At 39.8% G+C, this 18,387-nt stretch overlaps 1 protein-coding gene across 1 annotated transcript in view; it reads left to right on the forward strand.

Moving 5' to 3' along the window:
- The window catches only part of rerg (RAS-like, estrogen-regulated, growth inhibitor), a 36,672-nt gene extending 21,718 nt beyond the window's left edge, over window positions 1-14,954 (forward strand). Inside the window, exons 3-5 of the mRNA XM_008401470.2 lie at window positions 3,674-3,730; window positions 8,770-8,843; window positions 13,082-14,954. Of these exons, the coding sequence (XP_008399692.1) occupies window positions 3,674-3,730; window positions 8,770-8,843; window positions 13,082-13,492 (542 nt within the window). The 3' untranslated portion in view covers window positions 13,493-14,954. The remainder of the gene's footprint in view (window positions 1-3,673; window positions 3,731-8,769; window positions 8,844-13,081) is intronic.
- The last annotated feature ends 3,433 nt before the right edge of the window (window positions 14,955-18,387 follow it).

The raw sequence follows: 18,387 nt of genomic DNA on the forward strand, positions 1-18,387 counted from the left end.
CCCACAGATATTACAGTGGATTAGAAATCATAGCATCTCCACAGTACTGTCCACTTTCTGTCATTTAAGCAGCAGTTAAGCTCTAATATGGTTCTACAGACTGCAGTGTGTATACTGGGCCTGGAAACAAAAAAAATTGCCTAGATTTTCTTAAATCAGTGATCGGATCAATACGTGAAACCGATCTTATCTACTTCTGAAAAAGCCTGAAAATCAGTTATCCTCTTTTGCTCTACTGTGAGAGGACTGACAGACAGACCGCCCACCAGGTCACCTCTGCACGTTTGCGCTTAAAAATAGTCACCCCTCTATTGCCAATGCAGGGACTTTGTTGTGATATTTAGTGACTTTTCAGTCAAGAAAAAAGAGAAAAAAAAATCTGGTATTGGCAAAATAAATTGGAATTGTCCGATGAGGCTTTTTAAAGATTGGTGATTGGCCAGAAAACTGCAATTGGTGAAGCCCTAATTAGATTTTTTACTTGATTACAATGTTGTAGGAAAGAAATCCCAATGAAAATTTGATTTGTAAACTGGAAAAAAGAAGCTGTTTGGTGGCACCATCATGGTATGGGCTGGTTTTTCTAACAGTGGAACAAATGAAATAAGCACTAAAGATGGAAAACAACTGTGATCCAACAGCTATGCTTTCAATCCTGAGACACAACTGGACTTTGACATACAACACAAATCAAGTCGGATTAAGAAACGGATCAATCAGACGAGCAGTAACTTTTCATAAATGGTTTTGAGATGTCTGGCATTAGTCCAATCAATAAAATATATAAAAAACCACAAGCAAGTCTACAAACCGGGCAAAGCAACTGATTGGAGCAGCTTCTAATAATGTCCTTAACAAAATTAGAATTGGTTTACTAGGGATTCCATTCGTATAAAATTGCATTTTCTTCTGTTTTTTTCCTGTTTATGTATTTTATGATGAGCTACAGCAGTATGTGCACAGGTAGGGGATTTCTTCCCTCAATATGTGTCCAAACTGATGCACAGAAACGAAGGCTCCTCACTGCCATGTGTACATTTGTTTTCAAGTGGCTATGAAAAGCTGGAGATCCAGTTACCCCTAATAAGGAGAGGACTTCACACCCCATTGATCGCTCCGTCTACCTGGAATCCAGGACGCCGCCGCGGAAATTCAGACCCAAACAACAACTGAACAGCTTGACAAACGATCTGCTGCTCTTTGGCTTTTACCACATGAAAACACGAGGAGTTAGAGGAGAAAGTTAAATGTGATTTACTGGGCAACAAAATCAACAAGACAGGTGAGGAATGGCACGGCCGAGTACCGGACCTGTTTGGATAATGAGATGGGCCTTTCCTTGTAGCTTTGGCACATCCAGATCGGTGGCCAGCCCCAGCTCCCCTGCTTTCAAATCACCAGGCTTGACTTCTTTAGGAGCGTAATGAATCGTGACACAGACACTCCGGCTTACACAACAGTTTTTCTTCCTTGTCCTTTCTGCGGCTAATTGGAAAACAGGCCCGGCTAAGATGGATCTTTGGTCACAGTTCAAAGAGAGCTTTCAGGAGTAATGCTGCCTCTCATCGTCCCCCTCCAAATGGGATGAGTTTACATGAGGACACAGATACTCACTTGGACCACCCAGTCCATCATAAAACACTTCAGGACACGGCGGCTCTCGCAGGGAACTGAAGCTCTGCCAATCTGTAGCAGCGGAGCTCTGCAGTGGGATCCTGCCCTTTTAATGTGGATCATTTTCGTAGAAATGAGTTACAGATGAGAAGAAATGGTTTTCAACATTATGTACTCTTTAAACAAGCAGAAAATTAGGCAAAAAAACGTTTTTATGGTTCGCATATACCATATCCAGTGCATTCTAAAACCAGAACCCTGCCACCCACCAAACTGGAATCAAGGTATAGTTCGGTTGTAAAACATCCCCCTTTGGAGCTTGCTATAAAGGAGGAGAATTACCATTTAAATTTTCTTAGCTGTGTACCACCTTTTGAACTTTTGGGCCAGTTACTGGTGTTGCGGTCTACCAAGGTTTTGGAGTTATGATGTGAAAACTGGCAAATTTTGAAAAGTACATGATTCCTATGGTTTAAAGTCCTTATGTTTATTACAGAACCTTTAGGGATGATGGTGCAAAGAAGGATTTTACATAAAATCAAGAATTCATGGAACACCCAGACCATTCTCATAGAAAAACAGAGCGACTTCAGTCAGAGGATTCATCAAATTCGTAGCAGTAAAGACCGCTACAGGAAATGGTTCCAGCCCACAGCCATCACCATCTACAATAACTCTTTAATTAAATCAGTTACAACATTTACATTGGGACAAATCAAGTATTTGTGAATTGGAATAATATGTTTGAGGAAATGTTAGAGTAACTGGAGATTTCTTGTGAACATGGAAAAGCAGCCATGAACAGAGGAAGCGACCTCAGGTTTTATCTTTCTAACACCTTCTCGTGATCTTGATGACCTCATAACAATGACCTTGTTAGTGGCCTCTGTTGTCCTATCAGTGTGATTGTTTCTGGTCTGATACCTCCAACCTAACTGTCAGAACTGAAGAGACCTCCTGGGTGAGAATCTAAACGTCATCAAGATAACAACACAGTTGAGTTCAGTTAAAACTCAAGATCATCGACCAGAAGTTGTAGATAACACTACTTTAACTGTCGTAATCAGTATGTTACAATAAAATAGCAACAGGAGTATTGACCGCTGTTTTTCTGTTTGAATGAAAAGGAGTTTAAAGAAATCCCTGAAGTTAGGTTCTTTGAGACTTTAACTAGTCAGTATCATTTATACTTTATCCACTGCCCAAGGTGTAAAGAAATATTGTCTTTTATTGTTTTCATCATTGACTGGACCTGCTAATAAGCAATATTTCCTTTTGCACATTGAAAGCGTAATTTGCTAAATGTATGTCTTTCTAGAGAAAGAAACATCACTGCTTATTACTAGTTATTTTTAAAACTATCTACTAATGGAGATGCACTCATATGAATACTGTTTACAGCACTCTAATGTGACACATTCAGCCATTTCCATTTTCATTTCCATGTTGAATTCTATGGTTTTTTTTTTCCTCTCTCTGCTCTTTGCGGTAACCTTCCCACCCATTACCTGAACCAAAGGCCGACCTCGTCGCGCTCAGATAAAAATGCGCATTTACCACCAGCTTCTGCGGCCTCCCTCTCTCTCCCACAGAGCTGTTTAGCCTGAGTGATAAACAGATAATGACAGTCTAATTCAGTCGGAGTAAAGAGGCTCAACATTTCCGTGCAGCAGATCACTTGCTGATGGTAAACCATTAGGGCAGTGAGTCACAGGCTCTCTGAGGACGTCCATCTTACTTTAACCATGTACATGAGACACTCTGGATGAACTCTGGAGCTGATGTCTCCTCCTGGAGGCTGTCAGACCTCGGCTTTAATCAAGTTGAGCCAGTCAAACAGGTATAAGCATTTAGATTAAAGTAGCTTGGTTAACAGTTTCCTGGTGAGTTGGGTATTGCTTATAAAGGCAGCAGCTATTATGATGTTGTGGCTGAAAACACCCGAGACACAAAATCTGGTGTGAAAAAATGTTTAGCAAATTTTTTTTTTACCACTGTTAGCTGTTCAGTTTTAATCTTATTTTCATGTCAAACTCAGTTTTTCTTCTTGATTTTGCAGCGTTGGTGGTGAGGTTCCTGACCAGACGCTTTATCTGGGAGTACGATCCAACACTGGGTAAAACTTGCATTTATACAGTCGCTCACATGATATATCATCATTTCAACTGTTACATTATTTCCCCAAAACTAAAGTGCCATAGTCAACATTATATTATACATATTTCACTATATTTTCTGCCATATAACATCCTGAAAGTGTTTCAGTTTGTGCAAAAAAAACAAAAAAGGCGGGAGGCCGGTGGGCGCAGGGGGGCATTCACAAAATAGAACTTCCATAAAACACAATGGATTGCATTGCGTTTGATTTAGAGCGATGTGCTTTTACATCAGACAGTCTGGATTAATGCATTCGAGATTGTCCCTCTCACTTTACGATGCTGGTCAAATCGCTTTCCTCCACTGTAATTATGTGAAGCAAAGACAAAGTGTCTCATCTGTTAGGCCCTTTTCATTTCCTGGCTCTACAGAGCAGATGAGAGGCACTAAATGCTTCCCTCAGTGCTCTTTTCAATCCTACATCAGTTTATTTGGTGACATGAAGAGCAATCAGCTGCAAAAACACACAGCACTCAGGAAATTATTGCATTATTCTGAAACCACATAATGTTCACAAACGTATTGCCATTACAATCCATCATATATCACAAATATGGCTTAGATATTAACTTGATTTAAGTATTAGAGGTTATAAATTCAACTAAGGTGATATTTCTCTGGCAAGGGGTTTATTTTTCCAGAGCAATATTGTACTTCCAAAGTAGTTTAATGTTGTCCTGGGTGCCAGCCTCATTCTGGGTGTACGCTGTGTAACCCTACCAAGCGCTGAAATCAAGAAAAGAATAATAACTGCCTCCTTGGTTACCACAAGGGTTGGCGTCATGACCAAGAAAGCCCAGCATGACGTCCATAATGGGAATAACAGCACTGCTGGTGGGTGTCTGTTACCAATCAGACTCTCTGACTGAAATTACCCATGAAGTGGTCGAAACATTATTAAAATGCTATTATGAGTACATCACACAGGTAGGGGGTGTGCGTGCAGCCCGCCAATCTCAGAAAGTGGAGATTGCTGCCAGAAAGGGGGCTCCGCTTCATCCATCTCAATGCGCCTGCCGGCGGCTACGACTGAACATCCGTCTCTATTGTCTACCTGTTTGATTTAGGGTTATTGATGAGCTGAGGTTTTTTTCTCCCACAGACAGAGAATAACCTTGGATATCCCCACATCTGCTAGCATAGAGTGTGATAGAAGTCACTCCATTAGTTATAACTGCTGTTGAGACTGACAAAGAACAAAAGCGTTAATTTGGTGGAATGTGACTTTAATTTGCTCTAATTTGTTACAGACTGCAGGTAAATTAGATTTTGAAATATTGAAATATAGTATAAGCAGGAAGTTCATAACAGCAATATAATGGTACTGTCAAACCCAAGTTGTGAAGCAACTCTGCAGCAAGCGAATGGAGCACGCCCGTCCAATACCACACAGCTGAAACCAGATATTTGCATTCACTAAACTTTCCCTTATTTTTTAGTTCTTTCTTTAAATTTAGAAGTTTACACACAGTAAAATTTCCATCAATTTCAACCACGGTCATGTGGTCTGTTTTGATGCTGAACTTGAACAGCATGTTGACAGGTGAAACTTCTGAAACTTCTCATCTTGTCGACTGTTTTCCACACAGAGGAATCAAGTCTTTGGATCTCACTTCAACAGTCAGGAGCTCTTGACTAAATGTTTGAGGTTGGAACATTGGAACCCATTAAATTGCTGAGTAACGCTCTCATCATAGTAATGCAACTAAATGTTTGGGTGTCTTCACTTATCATCAGAAATTACTTTTTTAATTAGATTTTTTATTTACAACTATAAACTGGTTTGTTCTTAAGTTTTTTATTGTTCGCATGTTTAATTTCTTGATTAGTTTTTAAATTTGTGTTAAAGATCCAAATGTCCAAATTAGTAGGGAAGCAATGAAAAACATTTCTGTTTGCAAAAGACCAAAAATTGGACAATTGGACAATGAACAGACCATTCTGTCTGATAAAATCATACTTAATGTGTTTTAGAGTGCAGAATGCAAAAAAATGATACTGGTACTTATGTTTTACAAAGCCCATCTTTTGATCTGTGTTTACCACCACCATGTGTGCACAAATGCTAAAAAGATGTCCAACTGGGTCTCAGTTAAAGTGCAAGAGTGGGGAACAGCTGCCATCGTAAATGCAGATGGCCACAATATTGGAATGGTTCTTGCTTTCTACATATCCTCCAGCAGAGTTTAATCTGCTGGCACACAGAGAGGAATCTGTGCTTCTTCTGCTCTGCTATACATCATTACAGCAGCTGCATTATGCAGCTTCCCAAAGTTCAGGGGGAATTTTTGCGAGAGCAGTTTGGAAAAGGAAGCACTGTGGAGAGTGTGCGAGCTAAGGATAATTTAAAGCTTCTGAGTGGATGTGTTGGTGGGCTTTATCAACAACTTGAACTGTGTGTAGTTTTGTTAAATGGAGCCTGGAGTGACACTTTGTTTGTCTTGAACTTATCCCACCTCCAGGAAATATTTCACTTTGTTCCAAATCATTCCAAGGCATCTTAAATCCTGAAAAGCTCTGAAAGGAGTAACAGAAACAATAAACAGGGTTAGATCGACTGCAGCTGACAGAGTGATGGCTCCTGAAATAGGCTGCCGTCCCAGCAGTCGCAGCGTGATGCTCACGCTCGCAGCCAAACAGCTGCACATGCTACTTCCCCTGGCTCCCAGTGACATTTCATGTACGTCACAGGTACGCAGTTTGTCTCCAGGAGGGCCAATTCCACCTGGGAAGCAGCAGAAGAAGCGTGCACAATCAGACATTTAAAACTTCTCAGCTCTGAGAATCTATGCTGTCAATTATGAAGTTGACATTTTGAAAATGTTAATAAGCTGCACCACGGAGTATATCTTTAAATTGCTAACCCTGTTGATGTCGGAGGTTAGAGGAGACTGGTTCGAGGTGTTACAAATGCAAATATAACTCAAATGATTGCGAATTACATCCAACACAGAATTCCTTTAAAGCTGAAGCAGATAAGCTCCATTAGCATAAGACTCCGGATGCTGCTCCTATTAGCGAACCACAGAATTCTGAAACTACAATCCACACAGATTAACCAAACATTTCCAATGATGACTGAAAAACATTGACTAGTCCAGTTAGTCTTGAATTCAGCTGCAACATTTAGATTTGAGAGTTTGATTTTGATCTAAGCTACCTCGTTTATAGTTTGAACAGTGGGACTGTGTCCACCCCTGGAAGGTGACCTCTGTGGCCCCCTAGAGAAGACCCTCCATCCTTTAACAAAGGAAGATATAAATCCAAAATTCAACAAATAAAACATAATTTGAAAATAAATAAATCATATTACATATATATACACACACACACACATCCTCGTATTTCTATACAAACTGAGGACTTTGTATCAACTTCCATTCATTTCAACGACTGTAATTATGCCTGTAACCCAGACATATTCCTAACCCTAACTATGTAAACCAAAACTTAATTCACACCAGACCGCAAAATCCAACCAGAAGAGTGCAGTGGAACTGCGAATAAATAAATAAATAATTAAATGAGGCCCAGGAAAAGGTCCTCACACTCCACTAATGACCTCACTGTGTTGGTAGATGTTGTGAAAGTGGTCCTCTTTTGTAGCATTTACAAGAACACACACACAGCAGAGGGCACACTAAAATGCTAACAGCAGAGCTAATGTTATTTCATAAATACCGTGTTGGTGTAATGCTTTAGTGTTAGCGGAACTAATGTTTATGATTAGGGCTTGTTCCAGCCCTCTGATGCCCACCGCAGCCGTTTGGGCATCAATTACTAATCGTCTTCTCATCTTCTGATAGTTATTCAGCCGGATAATGTTACATTTCATGGGGTGCTGTGCTGATGCACAAATCACATAAGGCATCCCCAGTCCTCGATGTGGCTGTCGCAGGTTCGAGTCCCGGCCTGGTGACCTTTGCCGCATGTCTTCCCTCTCTCTCATTTCCTACTTTCCTGTCTGAACACTTTCAAATGAAGGCCGCGAGAGCCAAAAAAAAAAAGAAGAATGTTACATTCCATTGGTTTAAAATGCTTCTACATTGTACTTTAGTCATGTTAGTTTAAAACAGTCTACAGCTGATGTTTTCTGCAATTGTTTAGATTGTCTGCCCCTGTGGTGAAAGAGGGAGTAAGTTAATATTTTCATCTCTGAAATCACAACTTTTAGTTCAAAAAAGCTTCTGGCTCTCACTCTCAGGCACCCAGCAAAACTTTAGTCAACATTGTTCAGCATAAATGACCCGCTGTTTTGGCCCTTATGGCGAAACTGATTTAATAAAAAACACATCTATGTAAATAAAATTTCTGTGAAAAAGAAGTTCTGGGAAAGAAAAATTGTAGGCCTAAAAATAACGTGCCCAATAATGTATTCAGCTTTCCAAGAAATGTGTATTTTACACATTTTTTCAGTTGACATTGACAGTCATGGTGTGTAAACAAAAGCAGTGTCACTTATCAGTCTTATTAAGGAAACACATTTTCAAAGTAGGAATAACTGACTGTTCTGTATTAAGAGAAAAACATCTTTTTGTTTTCAGTTATTGTGCAAATGACAAAAAAAAAAACATTTTTCTGCACATAGCAGAAATATCTGGGCATTTTGGATAGCTATTTCCCTGTATAAATGAAATCATTTGAAATCTGCTTCTTGTATTCACTCAGGTTATCTTTGTCTTATTTTAACATTTATTCTACAATATGAAACATTAAGTGTGACAAAAAAGCAAAAACTGTGGAAACATGCAAAGAGAGCGCTGTGTGTCATTTGTCAATACAAGTACTTGTGGAGGAATTTTCCCCTCCATTTCAGTGGTGATTATAATTTCCTTCTCTCTGAATTGACCAACTCAAAACTGCAATAGGACGAGTTCTCCTCCCACGTCAGGATTTGTCACCATCTACTGATGAGTCATAACCAAACAGAAATTTTTAAAGTAGAGCTGAAAATAAAAAAACTATCTGATTGTGTTTCCTTTTTTTTGTGGCCTACAGAATCTACGTATCGTCACCAAGCCAGCATCGACGATGAGGTTGTCACCATGGAGATCCTGGACACTGCAGGCCAGGTGGGATAAATTATCAACTGAATACTTAGACACACAGCAGGGTGATGTAATTTGAGGATCAGTTTCACTCTGCCTGTTTTGTACACCTGCTTTATACTACATTTACTTGAAAAGAAAACATTCCGTTATCTAACACTGAAGAACATCTGACCCCGGCCTTGTCTTATTAACTTTGACCATAATAATGTCTGATTGGATAATTGCTCCAGCATCCTCTCCAATCAAAACCATTCACCGGCCTGATTGAAACCGGGGCCCCTGGGTCAGAATGTTTTTATCAGACGTTACAACCGTGTCAACGTCATGTTCATTTTATTACTGTAATTGAACAGTTCTTTTCCTGTGGTCACCTAATTACACAATATGGAAATACGACGACTGAAAACCAGTTTTTCTGAGTTAGGGATCATCGTCGGAACGCCTCCTTGTGTTCAGTTTCAGACGTCTCACTGAAAACCTTCAGATTAAAGGAAACAAAACCAACCCATTAACCACTGAGGCTCTGATCTGTCATCATCTGGGGACTAAGATGCCAGTCACACCATACACTGATAAGGCTCCAGCCAAGAACTTAAACAAAACTCCACCACTGTGGTTAATGCGTTTAGAATCAGTTGTCTAAATGACTATTGATTTCTAATTCCGCAAATCAGTTATTGAAACATTCCTACATCAAAATAATGATTTTATCCTTACTTCTGCTTTGCATTGTAAACTGGTTGTTTGGCCACAGGCCATTGTTGTCAGTAATTTAGTCTTAAGCTAATCTTAATTAGTGTAACAATAATTTAAACGTCTTTACAAACTCTTCTTAATAATCATGGTTTTGCAACATTTACATGTTTACTGAACTCTGACTCTGAGTTATTTCATGTTTTATTCTGACACATTTTGGTGCAAAATAATAATCATTTGAATGGTAATTTGGCCTCATTTCTAAATTTCTCAAATTAACCCTTTTTCTTAACTTTCATGGTTGTCAAACTATATGTCACTAGTTCATTTTTACTCTTTGCTTTGATCGTTTATTATTTTAATCAATAATTTTTGCTTCCTAGTTTAGCTGAGTGTTACTGCCTTAGTGAGTTTGTTGGTTAGACTATTTTAGTTGGAAGGGTTTGAGGATTTTTGTTACTAAACTTATTATATATATATTGTAAAACTTTTTAAACTTAAATAATGAGCGCAGCTTCAGGCATTATTTGATAACTAGCTCAGACGGCGCCTCAAAATCAAAAACTGGATTGAGGCACTGTATGGAAGCCATGAGAGGACATATTTAAAGACCTTTTCCGATGGCGTGATCTTGATCTGGCTTTAAGCTGAACATTTAGCCTCACTGTGTATACTCCACCTGTGTATAATATGAGCCTAAGTGTCCTCAAGTGCTCTGTGGAGCACTGTTACTTGGAGAGAAGCAACAGTTGTTAGAAGGAGTGTTGGTTGGATGTGAAAGTGAAGGGCCCTTCAGGAAGGTAATTTCCTGCAGCCCAGCAGGAGTGCTGCCTCGCTCCGACCGTGAGGGAGCGCTTGCGTAAGTCCTCAGGAGAAGATAAATATGCTGCAGTGCTGCGTAGGTGTTCTGCTGGAGGCTGATTTCCCCTGCGACACTTCAGCCCAGTCATCTCTCCGTCATTACAGAGAGGGCTATTTTGAGTCCGGCGTTAGGACGAGGCCTGCGTGTTTACTGACCAGACGGCGCCGGATGTCAGGAATCTCCTTCGCTCTGATTGGGCAGTCTGGTTGAGGAGGATTCCTCCAGAAACACCAGAATGCTCAGGTTTAAAAGAGAATCAGTTGCATGAAGCGTTCCTTACAGGAGTTGGAGCAGATGTGTTCCTAAAGTGGCTGCAGAATTCAGTTCATGAGAAGGTTTTGAGGTTTTGAAATATTGGCTATACAGTATTTTCTGCATTATCTGCATTCTCTGTTTGTTTTTTTTTGTCTCTCACTTAAATCTTTCAAATCATTTAAATACATTTTCAGTGCTAGATAAATTAAACCTAAGCTATCTAAACCAACACATCCATGTGTGAAATATAATCAGCCTCCATGTTTAATCATGAACGATCTGTGATAAAAACTAATTTTATTTAGTTCACTGTCTGATGGTCAGTGTGCCGTCAGTTGGAAGGTAAGTCCCTCTGCTGTCTTTGACCCCCATCGTCTTCGTCCCCCTAAGTTCAGACCGTTCCGTTTTCAGAGATCTTTTTTTTTTTTTCCGGAGTAAAAATAGGTCAAAATCACCTCACTAAAACATGATTTGCATTCTCAAAAAAAAAAAGAAAAATCTCAATTGTGCTCGAGATAATTTGACTTCATTAAAAAAAACTTTAATGCCACAATATTACAAATGTAAAGCAAACTGTGAAGTACCACTTCAGTTTTCATTTCTGAATATCAACTAATGACATGTATGACTCACATGAATGGTGAAATCTGTGTGGAAAAAAAACCCTTTTTCATGGGGAAAAACATCAGGCAGGACAAAACAAAGCAGTAAAATCTGCTGGGATTAAAATGAATGGAGCCAGATATTGATAAGCAGTAGGAAGGAACATTTAGAGGATTTCATGGAACAAAGTCTTGCTTTTTAAACATTTCACACTAGATGTTCTATTGCCAGAGAAATAAATTATTCAATTAAATAATTTGGGGGAATTATTTGAGCACTTGGATGGGTTATGACAATAACTTCTAGCAGAGTCTGGTCAAATTGTTATGTACATGAATCAGTAAACGAATAGAGAAAATAATGCAAAAATAAAAACACTTACATCTACTATATAAGCTTAAAATTCATCAACACTAAGTAAGTACCCATCTTATATAACGTCTCCAACTGGATATAATTTCAAATGCTGGAGAGGAAAACAGTTTTATTATGTTTGTATCTAAACTGAACTATTAGATTTCAACTATTGCATGTTCTAATGAAGAAGTTATCCAAAGAGCTCAGTTTGTAGCCGAGGGATTAAGAATAAAAAGGGTTTCATAAACTGTTTTATTGTGCTTGGATTAGGTTCCTTAAAGAAATGCCTTTCCTGGAAGGAGATGAGGAGGAGAGATCATGAAATCTAAGTGGTGTCTCCGGGCACAAGAGCATTTTATTGCTCATGGGGAGATTTAGGGCCTGGGTGAGTTTCTTCTGCCTGGGCTCTGCTTGAAAGCAAAACAAAAAGAATGTTTCTTTCTTTTTTAAAAAAGTTGCCAAGATAATGTGCATCATTACCAGCCTTGCTCAAGTGTAAGCTGAACTGAAAAGAGGAGATCCTATAACAATGCGCTAGCAATGTATTTTGTTGACATTCATGTCTCTAGAAAGAGTACATCCTTCATATTTTTGTGAGATTTTATTTTTCTCCAGCTGCTATGTTTGCAAGAGAAGTTTTCTATGTCAGCTGTGCGCTAACCCGGCTTTTATTTTACTCATTAAATTTTGTCCATAAAATAGAAAACCACTTCTCAGCTTTATGCATTTGTCAACTCTGCTGCAGGGCTAGCTTTGTTTCGTCTGCAAACAGAACCAATAAAGGGAGATTCATGCTTTGCTCTGCTATTGTTTTTGTTTTCCTTGCTTACCAATAACAGCTAAAAAGTTTTTACTACTTTACAACATATAACAACTTTATGTTATCATTTCTGGCTATGAGAATAAAATCATATTTTTGTTGCTGTATTGGAGTAACGAGGTTACAGTTACTGTTTAGCATTTAACAGAGTGAAATGATACCCAAACATCTGATGTTTTGTGAAGTTTTATGGGTGTGGCTGATGGTTGTTCTAGCTAAGAGTTAGCTTGGCTAGTAGCCTCGTTAGCAGAAGGAGTTAGTTCCTTTTTATAGAATAATTTTATAGAATCTTATAGAAGAGCCATTGATTTAACATTTTCAAATGACAAACTGTGAGACCTTTGATGGAGCCAATCGTTCCAGGAGGCCAGTGCCTGAAAATAAACACAAACTGCTGAGACTCATGATGCGAAGAAAAGTGTTTCCATTGCAGTTTTGCGAAATACACAAATTTTGATACGGCTGAAAAACAACCTGACCCAAGAGCAAAAACTTTTTATTGACAAATATGTTTCTTCAAAATTGGTGCCACAGGAATCAAAAGACACTTTTAACATAATTGTTGGATACTTTGGTCAAATTTGATTCAGTGGTAAGTTGTCTTGGCTTGCTCGGATTGTGTACCTTTACTGTAAAGACCATGTCAGTGATGTTTTTTCTTCACAGGAGGACATCCAGCAGAAGGAAGGTCACATGCGCTGGGGCGACGGTTTCATCATTGTCTATGACATCACAGATCGGGGAAGCTTCGAGGAGGTAGCCCCTCTTCGAACCCTCCTGGAGGAGGTGAAGAAACCAAAGAACGTCCCTCTAGTGCTGGTGGGGAACAAGTCCGACCTGGACCACGTCCGCCAGGTCCCCACAGAGGAAGGCGAGCGGCTGGCGGCTGAAATGGCATGTGCCTTCTACGAGTGTTCGGCCTGCGCCGACGAGGGCGGCGTGGTGGCTGAGGCGTTCCACGAGCTATGCAGGGAGGTGAGACGCCGCAAAGCCGTCCAGGGCAAGGCCCGTCGCCGCAGCTCCACCACGCACGTCAAGCAAGCCATCAACAAGATGCTGACCAAGATAAGCAGCTAGGGACGATTCCTGCTGGTGTCCAGTGATAAATGGAAATGTTCTATTTTTCTCATGGAAATAATTGAGACAATTTCTGACTGCAAAATGACTGAAATGTGGCCAACGTCTAGTGGAATCTCCATGTTCTATGACTGATTGACATTGAAGAAGCCAGAAGGGTTATGAGTCTTCTCTTTGGAGGAGCCAGAAGACGTCAGTCTGCTGAGTTCTTGATGTTCCCTTATTCAAACCTTTAAGCTAATTCAGTGCATGGAGTTACATGGTAGCTTAATATGGCATATCAGTTACATGTTGAGGCTCAGATATTTCTGCCATGAGCGGAGGTGTGACGGTTTTACCGTCATTCACACAAAAATGTAAAACAATTTCTTACTCCAGAACAGCCCGATATTATTATTTCAAAAAGGCTTTACCTTAATAAACTTGAGAAGTGATTCTGTTTTAGTTTAGTCAGTTGACCATGTCAAGTGAATTTGTAGTTGCAAGAACAAAGGTCAGTTTACCACCTGACCAGTGTACCACCACAGCATCAGTTGGGGGAATGCAAGTCGTGTGTTACTCTGTTTTCCATCCAGCCAAAAAAGAAAACAAACTCCGGAACTTCTCTGGAATCTTTGATCTAAAGGAACGGCTTAATGGAAACCTTTAGTGGTTTTAAAACCTGATACTGGTTAATGAACACATGCCTCGTTGAGTCTTTTGGCTTTTTATTGGTCATAATTCCCTTTATAACTCCCTTTAAATTATTTTGTAAGCCAAGGGATTTCTGAAACTGATGCAGGCGCGATATCCAACGTGACATGCATGGAATCTAAGAGTTCATGATTAAAAGTTGCTTTATTGCAGCCGGTCTCAGTGGGATAAATGTGACCTGCTTCAACAAACATGAGAACTCTTCTAGCAACAGTGATAAAAGATAAAAAATAAAAACAACTTCAAGTTCAGAGGAGTGTTGCTTGATGAGGACGGATCTCAGTGTTCTTCACTGCTCAAGTGTAAGCTGAACTGAAAAGAGTCTGACCTGGACCACAACCTGGTCCAGGTCATGGTCTTCTTTTTATAGAAGAATTTTATAGAATCTTATAAAATTTTAAAAGATACTATATCTTATAGAATCTGCTGCCTGGTAAGGATGGAGGCTCCATCCTGGAAAGCCGCTCTGTAGTAAATACGTCTAAATTGGATTAAGATCTTCGGCTCTGCAGCGGACTCTCAGGCCCTCTGTGTTTGTCTGGGACGCACCAAAGCAAAGGTCCAGATCATGTCAGAGCTCATGACTGCAGGTTCTGTAAATATACAAAGGGAAGCGACGAGGGAAGCGTTCTGAGGATTTCCTTCTGTTTACTCTTTAAACAACAGCATCTATTAAATGCAATGTTTGTGTTTGTTGTTTGATCTAAACCAATCGGCTGTACACTTGGAATTAAACACTGGTGTATCCAACCTGTCCATTGAAAAATAACTGCATTTTTGGTGACCATTAATGTGAATGTATGACTGCATGCATGGGCTTTATTTATTTATATATTCATTTTCCCTTGTACTGTTCAGAACAGATTTACTTTCACAACTGGAGTGTTAGAGCTTTCAATATAATGCCCCACTTGATATAAAGATAAAAATTTGAAATTGCTTTGTGTTTATTTTAAATGCAATAGACACAGAGAAGGAGAAAAAAGAAAAAATGGAAGTGAGGAGAGGTAAAAAAGATAAAGAACAATTATCTGCTTCTACACCTGCAGAAAGAGAGAAAACAGAGACGATAAACTTCAGTGACGAGCATTATAACAACAACGTCACTGAAGGTTCATGATGCTAAATAGTGAGATGTATTCAGTGGCAGCCACAGACCAACATGGTGTACACACCTGAATTTATACCAAGAGAATATCTGTGTGTGTGTGTGTGTATGTATGAAAGTGTGTGTTTTAGCATTTCCCAACTTGTAATGCCCATTTGTTTCAATAGATACTGCTCTATGAGGATCCTGCCTTTGGGCCCCATAAGATGAAGTGCCGTACTTTGGTTAAGCCAGTTTAGGTGTTTAGTTAAGAACTAAGGTGTGGATCAAGTTTAGATCAGGTTTAGGGTTAGTCTTTAACAACTGGTGAAAACTGAATGGTAACCAATGCAAAGTTCTTGTGATGATTAAAAGCTAATGTATGCGTGCGTGCATGAAAGCGCACTCGGGTACATAAGGTTTCTCCATAGGAATGTTCAGTAGCAGCTGTGAGGAACAGCAGCAAGTGTTTGCAGGGAAGACCAGCGCAGGGACAACAGTGACCCTCCCTCAGGGAAGAGCAGAGGAGACCCCCGGGGGAAACACCCAGCAGCCACCGGGTAGAAGCCCAGGAGACGAGCCCTGCACTCCTGGAGCAGATCCAACCCAGAACTCAGAGACCCCAGGACACACCGACCCCCACACAGGCCCAACAGAACCATGATGGCCTTTAAGGGGACAGTATGAGGAATTTTCCAGGCACATAGTACAATTTTATAGCGCAATCAACTAATTATGTAACCTTCAGTTGTTATAAAAATGCTATAAAACATAAACGAAATTTGACTTTGCAGTTTGACGCCTTGACATTGGACCTCTGTCTCTTTAAGAAGCTCCAGCTCTTTCTCACACTCCGCCTCCATTAAGTCATCACAACAAGGTTTCTCCATTACGCCGTTTGCAAACGTTGCCAGGTGTTTCATAATTGATGCTGCTGCTAGTCTAGAAGAACTGATGAGACCAGAATGGTTGCCACAGAAGATTAAAGGATTCCTCAAACATGCATGACAGAATCAAGGCAACACTGATGAGGGAATAACATTATAGCATGACGGAAAGCTTAAAAAAAGTCGACTGTACATAATATTAGCAAATAGTCTACTTCTTTCAGTACCAACTTCCACACCAAAGACTGTGGATTTTAGCAGTACCTGTTGGCTTTTAAGTACGGTGCATTCGCAGACCAGAACAAAGACGGGATTTTACAGTTTTTTACTAGCTTATCACCCACAAGAAATAAATAAATAAAAAGAAATTGATGATCCATAAGATATCTCAGTGTATTATGATTAATATTTTTGATGGAAATAAATGCTGTCAGTACAGCAGAAAGTTCACCCTATTCCCCAGGCTGAGTGGATTATGAGTGAAAAATCACAAAATCTAATTACAACCCAGCTCTACATCAGTATGGGTCAACGATAGCATCACAATCATTTTCTTTAACCAAACAAACGTTCCTTTAAAAGTCTCCTCTGGTCATGTTACAGGCATTCAGAACTTTATCTAGATTTGGAATGAGTGAGTCCTAAATTTGATTTTAAATATCCATTTCTGTTCCTCTAAGGTCCATATTAAAGATCTATCAGCTTGTCCTCCTCAGTCTCGCTCCGGCCAAAACCAGCAAAGCTGAACGTCACTCATTTCTGGTTGTTTTAAAGGAAACCTCCCCAAAGTACACCATGTTACTTCAGATGGATAACCGGCTCAAGGAGAGAACATGAAAAAAAAAGAAGAAGAAAGGTACTTTCTTTAGTCTGGGTGAAGCAGAAAGGAGCGGCTTTCTATCTGCCAGATAATTACTAGTCGAAAGTTTCACCGCAGCCACAGAGCTCCTCCTCTTCCTGAGCAGCTGGGGGGAAAAAAAACAAAACAACATCAGACTTCATGTTTAAATCTGTATAAATTCATCTAATTGCAAAGCAACTTCTTGTATTAAAGTTAGACTCCAGCACTGTGCAGCGGCTGCTCAGAGCAGAGTGTGCTGACAGCTCCCACACAGCCGCCTGCTGTCAGACTAACTGGAAGGTCTTCCTGCTTCTCCAATCTGAAGTGTTTTTCCCTCCTCCTGCCGCACTGTTCAGCCTTCACAGTAATATATTCTCCAGAGGTTTCAGCTCCTGCTTCCAGTTTGTGTTGAGCCATGTTGGAAATGTGCAAATATCAACGTGACTTTATCAGGATGTTTCTCTGGATGGCTGAGTGATGTCCTCGTGTTTCCATATTTAGACATTCCAGAATTAAATAAAAGTTATGGTTTTCCTCTCCTGCAGGTGAATTCTTTTACATGAAATCAGAAGAAAAATGTTCCCGTTTTAGAACGGGCTTACTACAATTATTTCTATTTGCTCGATTCTGCAATAATTAAAATTCTAAATACTTACTTCTCCTCATTGAAAGTTAAATATTCTAAAATTAAAAATGTATAAATAAAGGTGAGCTCATTTGCGTTTTCCGCTCCCCTTTAAATCTGTCTGGCTGTTTGGCAGAGAGATGCTGGAGTAGGGGATACGATCCTCTTCCATTATGAGGGATGGAAGAAACGGTTTGGTTACGCTCTAATGAGAGAGCTCATGAGTTTAGATCCATGTAATATTTGGTGAAATCGACCTTTAAGCTGCAGGCGGTTAAACATTTTTGTTAAATAAATCAGATCTTTCCGTTTAAATACAGATTTGTTTTTGAGTGCCCTACTATATAAGATTTAATTTCGTCTAAAATCACACCTATACAGCTGTTTATTATTGCACTATGTAACCTCACTGGACTCCCATTTGAGGCAATGCACTCAGTCACATGAAAATATTTAGTAAACATGATGACACGTGAATTTTTCCTCGTTATTTTTGAAGGGAAACAAACATCTCTGGAGTGAAAATGATTCCCACCAGAGTCCGTACTTCCTGTTTAGATATGCAGCCATGGGGAGAGAGAGCAGTCCGGGGACCTCGGTCCATTTTTAAATTGACAGACAGTGTGACTGAGAGGAACCCAGCAGATGATGATCCACAAAAGGCCCTGCACGAGCTTTTCTGGGTTTACTTTTGAGGATGCATTCGGTGGCAGACGTGTTCTACACACGACGTTAGGTTTTCCTTCAGAAAAAAAGGAAAAT

The sequence above is a fragment of the Poecilia reticulata genome, linkage group LG23 (assembly GCF_000633615.1).
Source record: "Poecilia reticulata strain Guanapo linkage group LG23, Guppy_female_1.0+MT, whole genome shotgun sequence".
Classification (NCBI taxonomy): domain Eukaryota; kingdom Metazoa; phylum Chordata; class Actinopteri; order Cyprinodontiformes; family Poeciliidae; genus Poecilia; species Poecilia reticulata.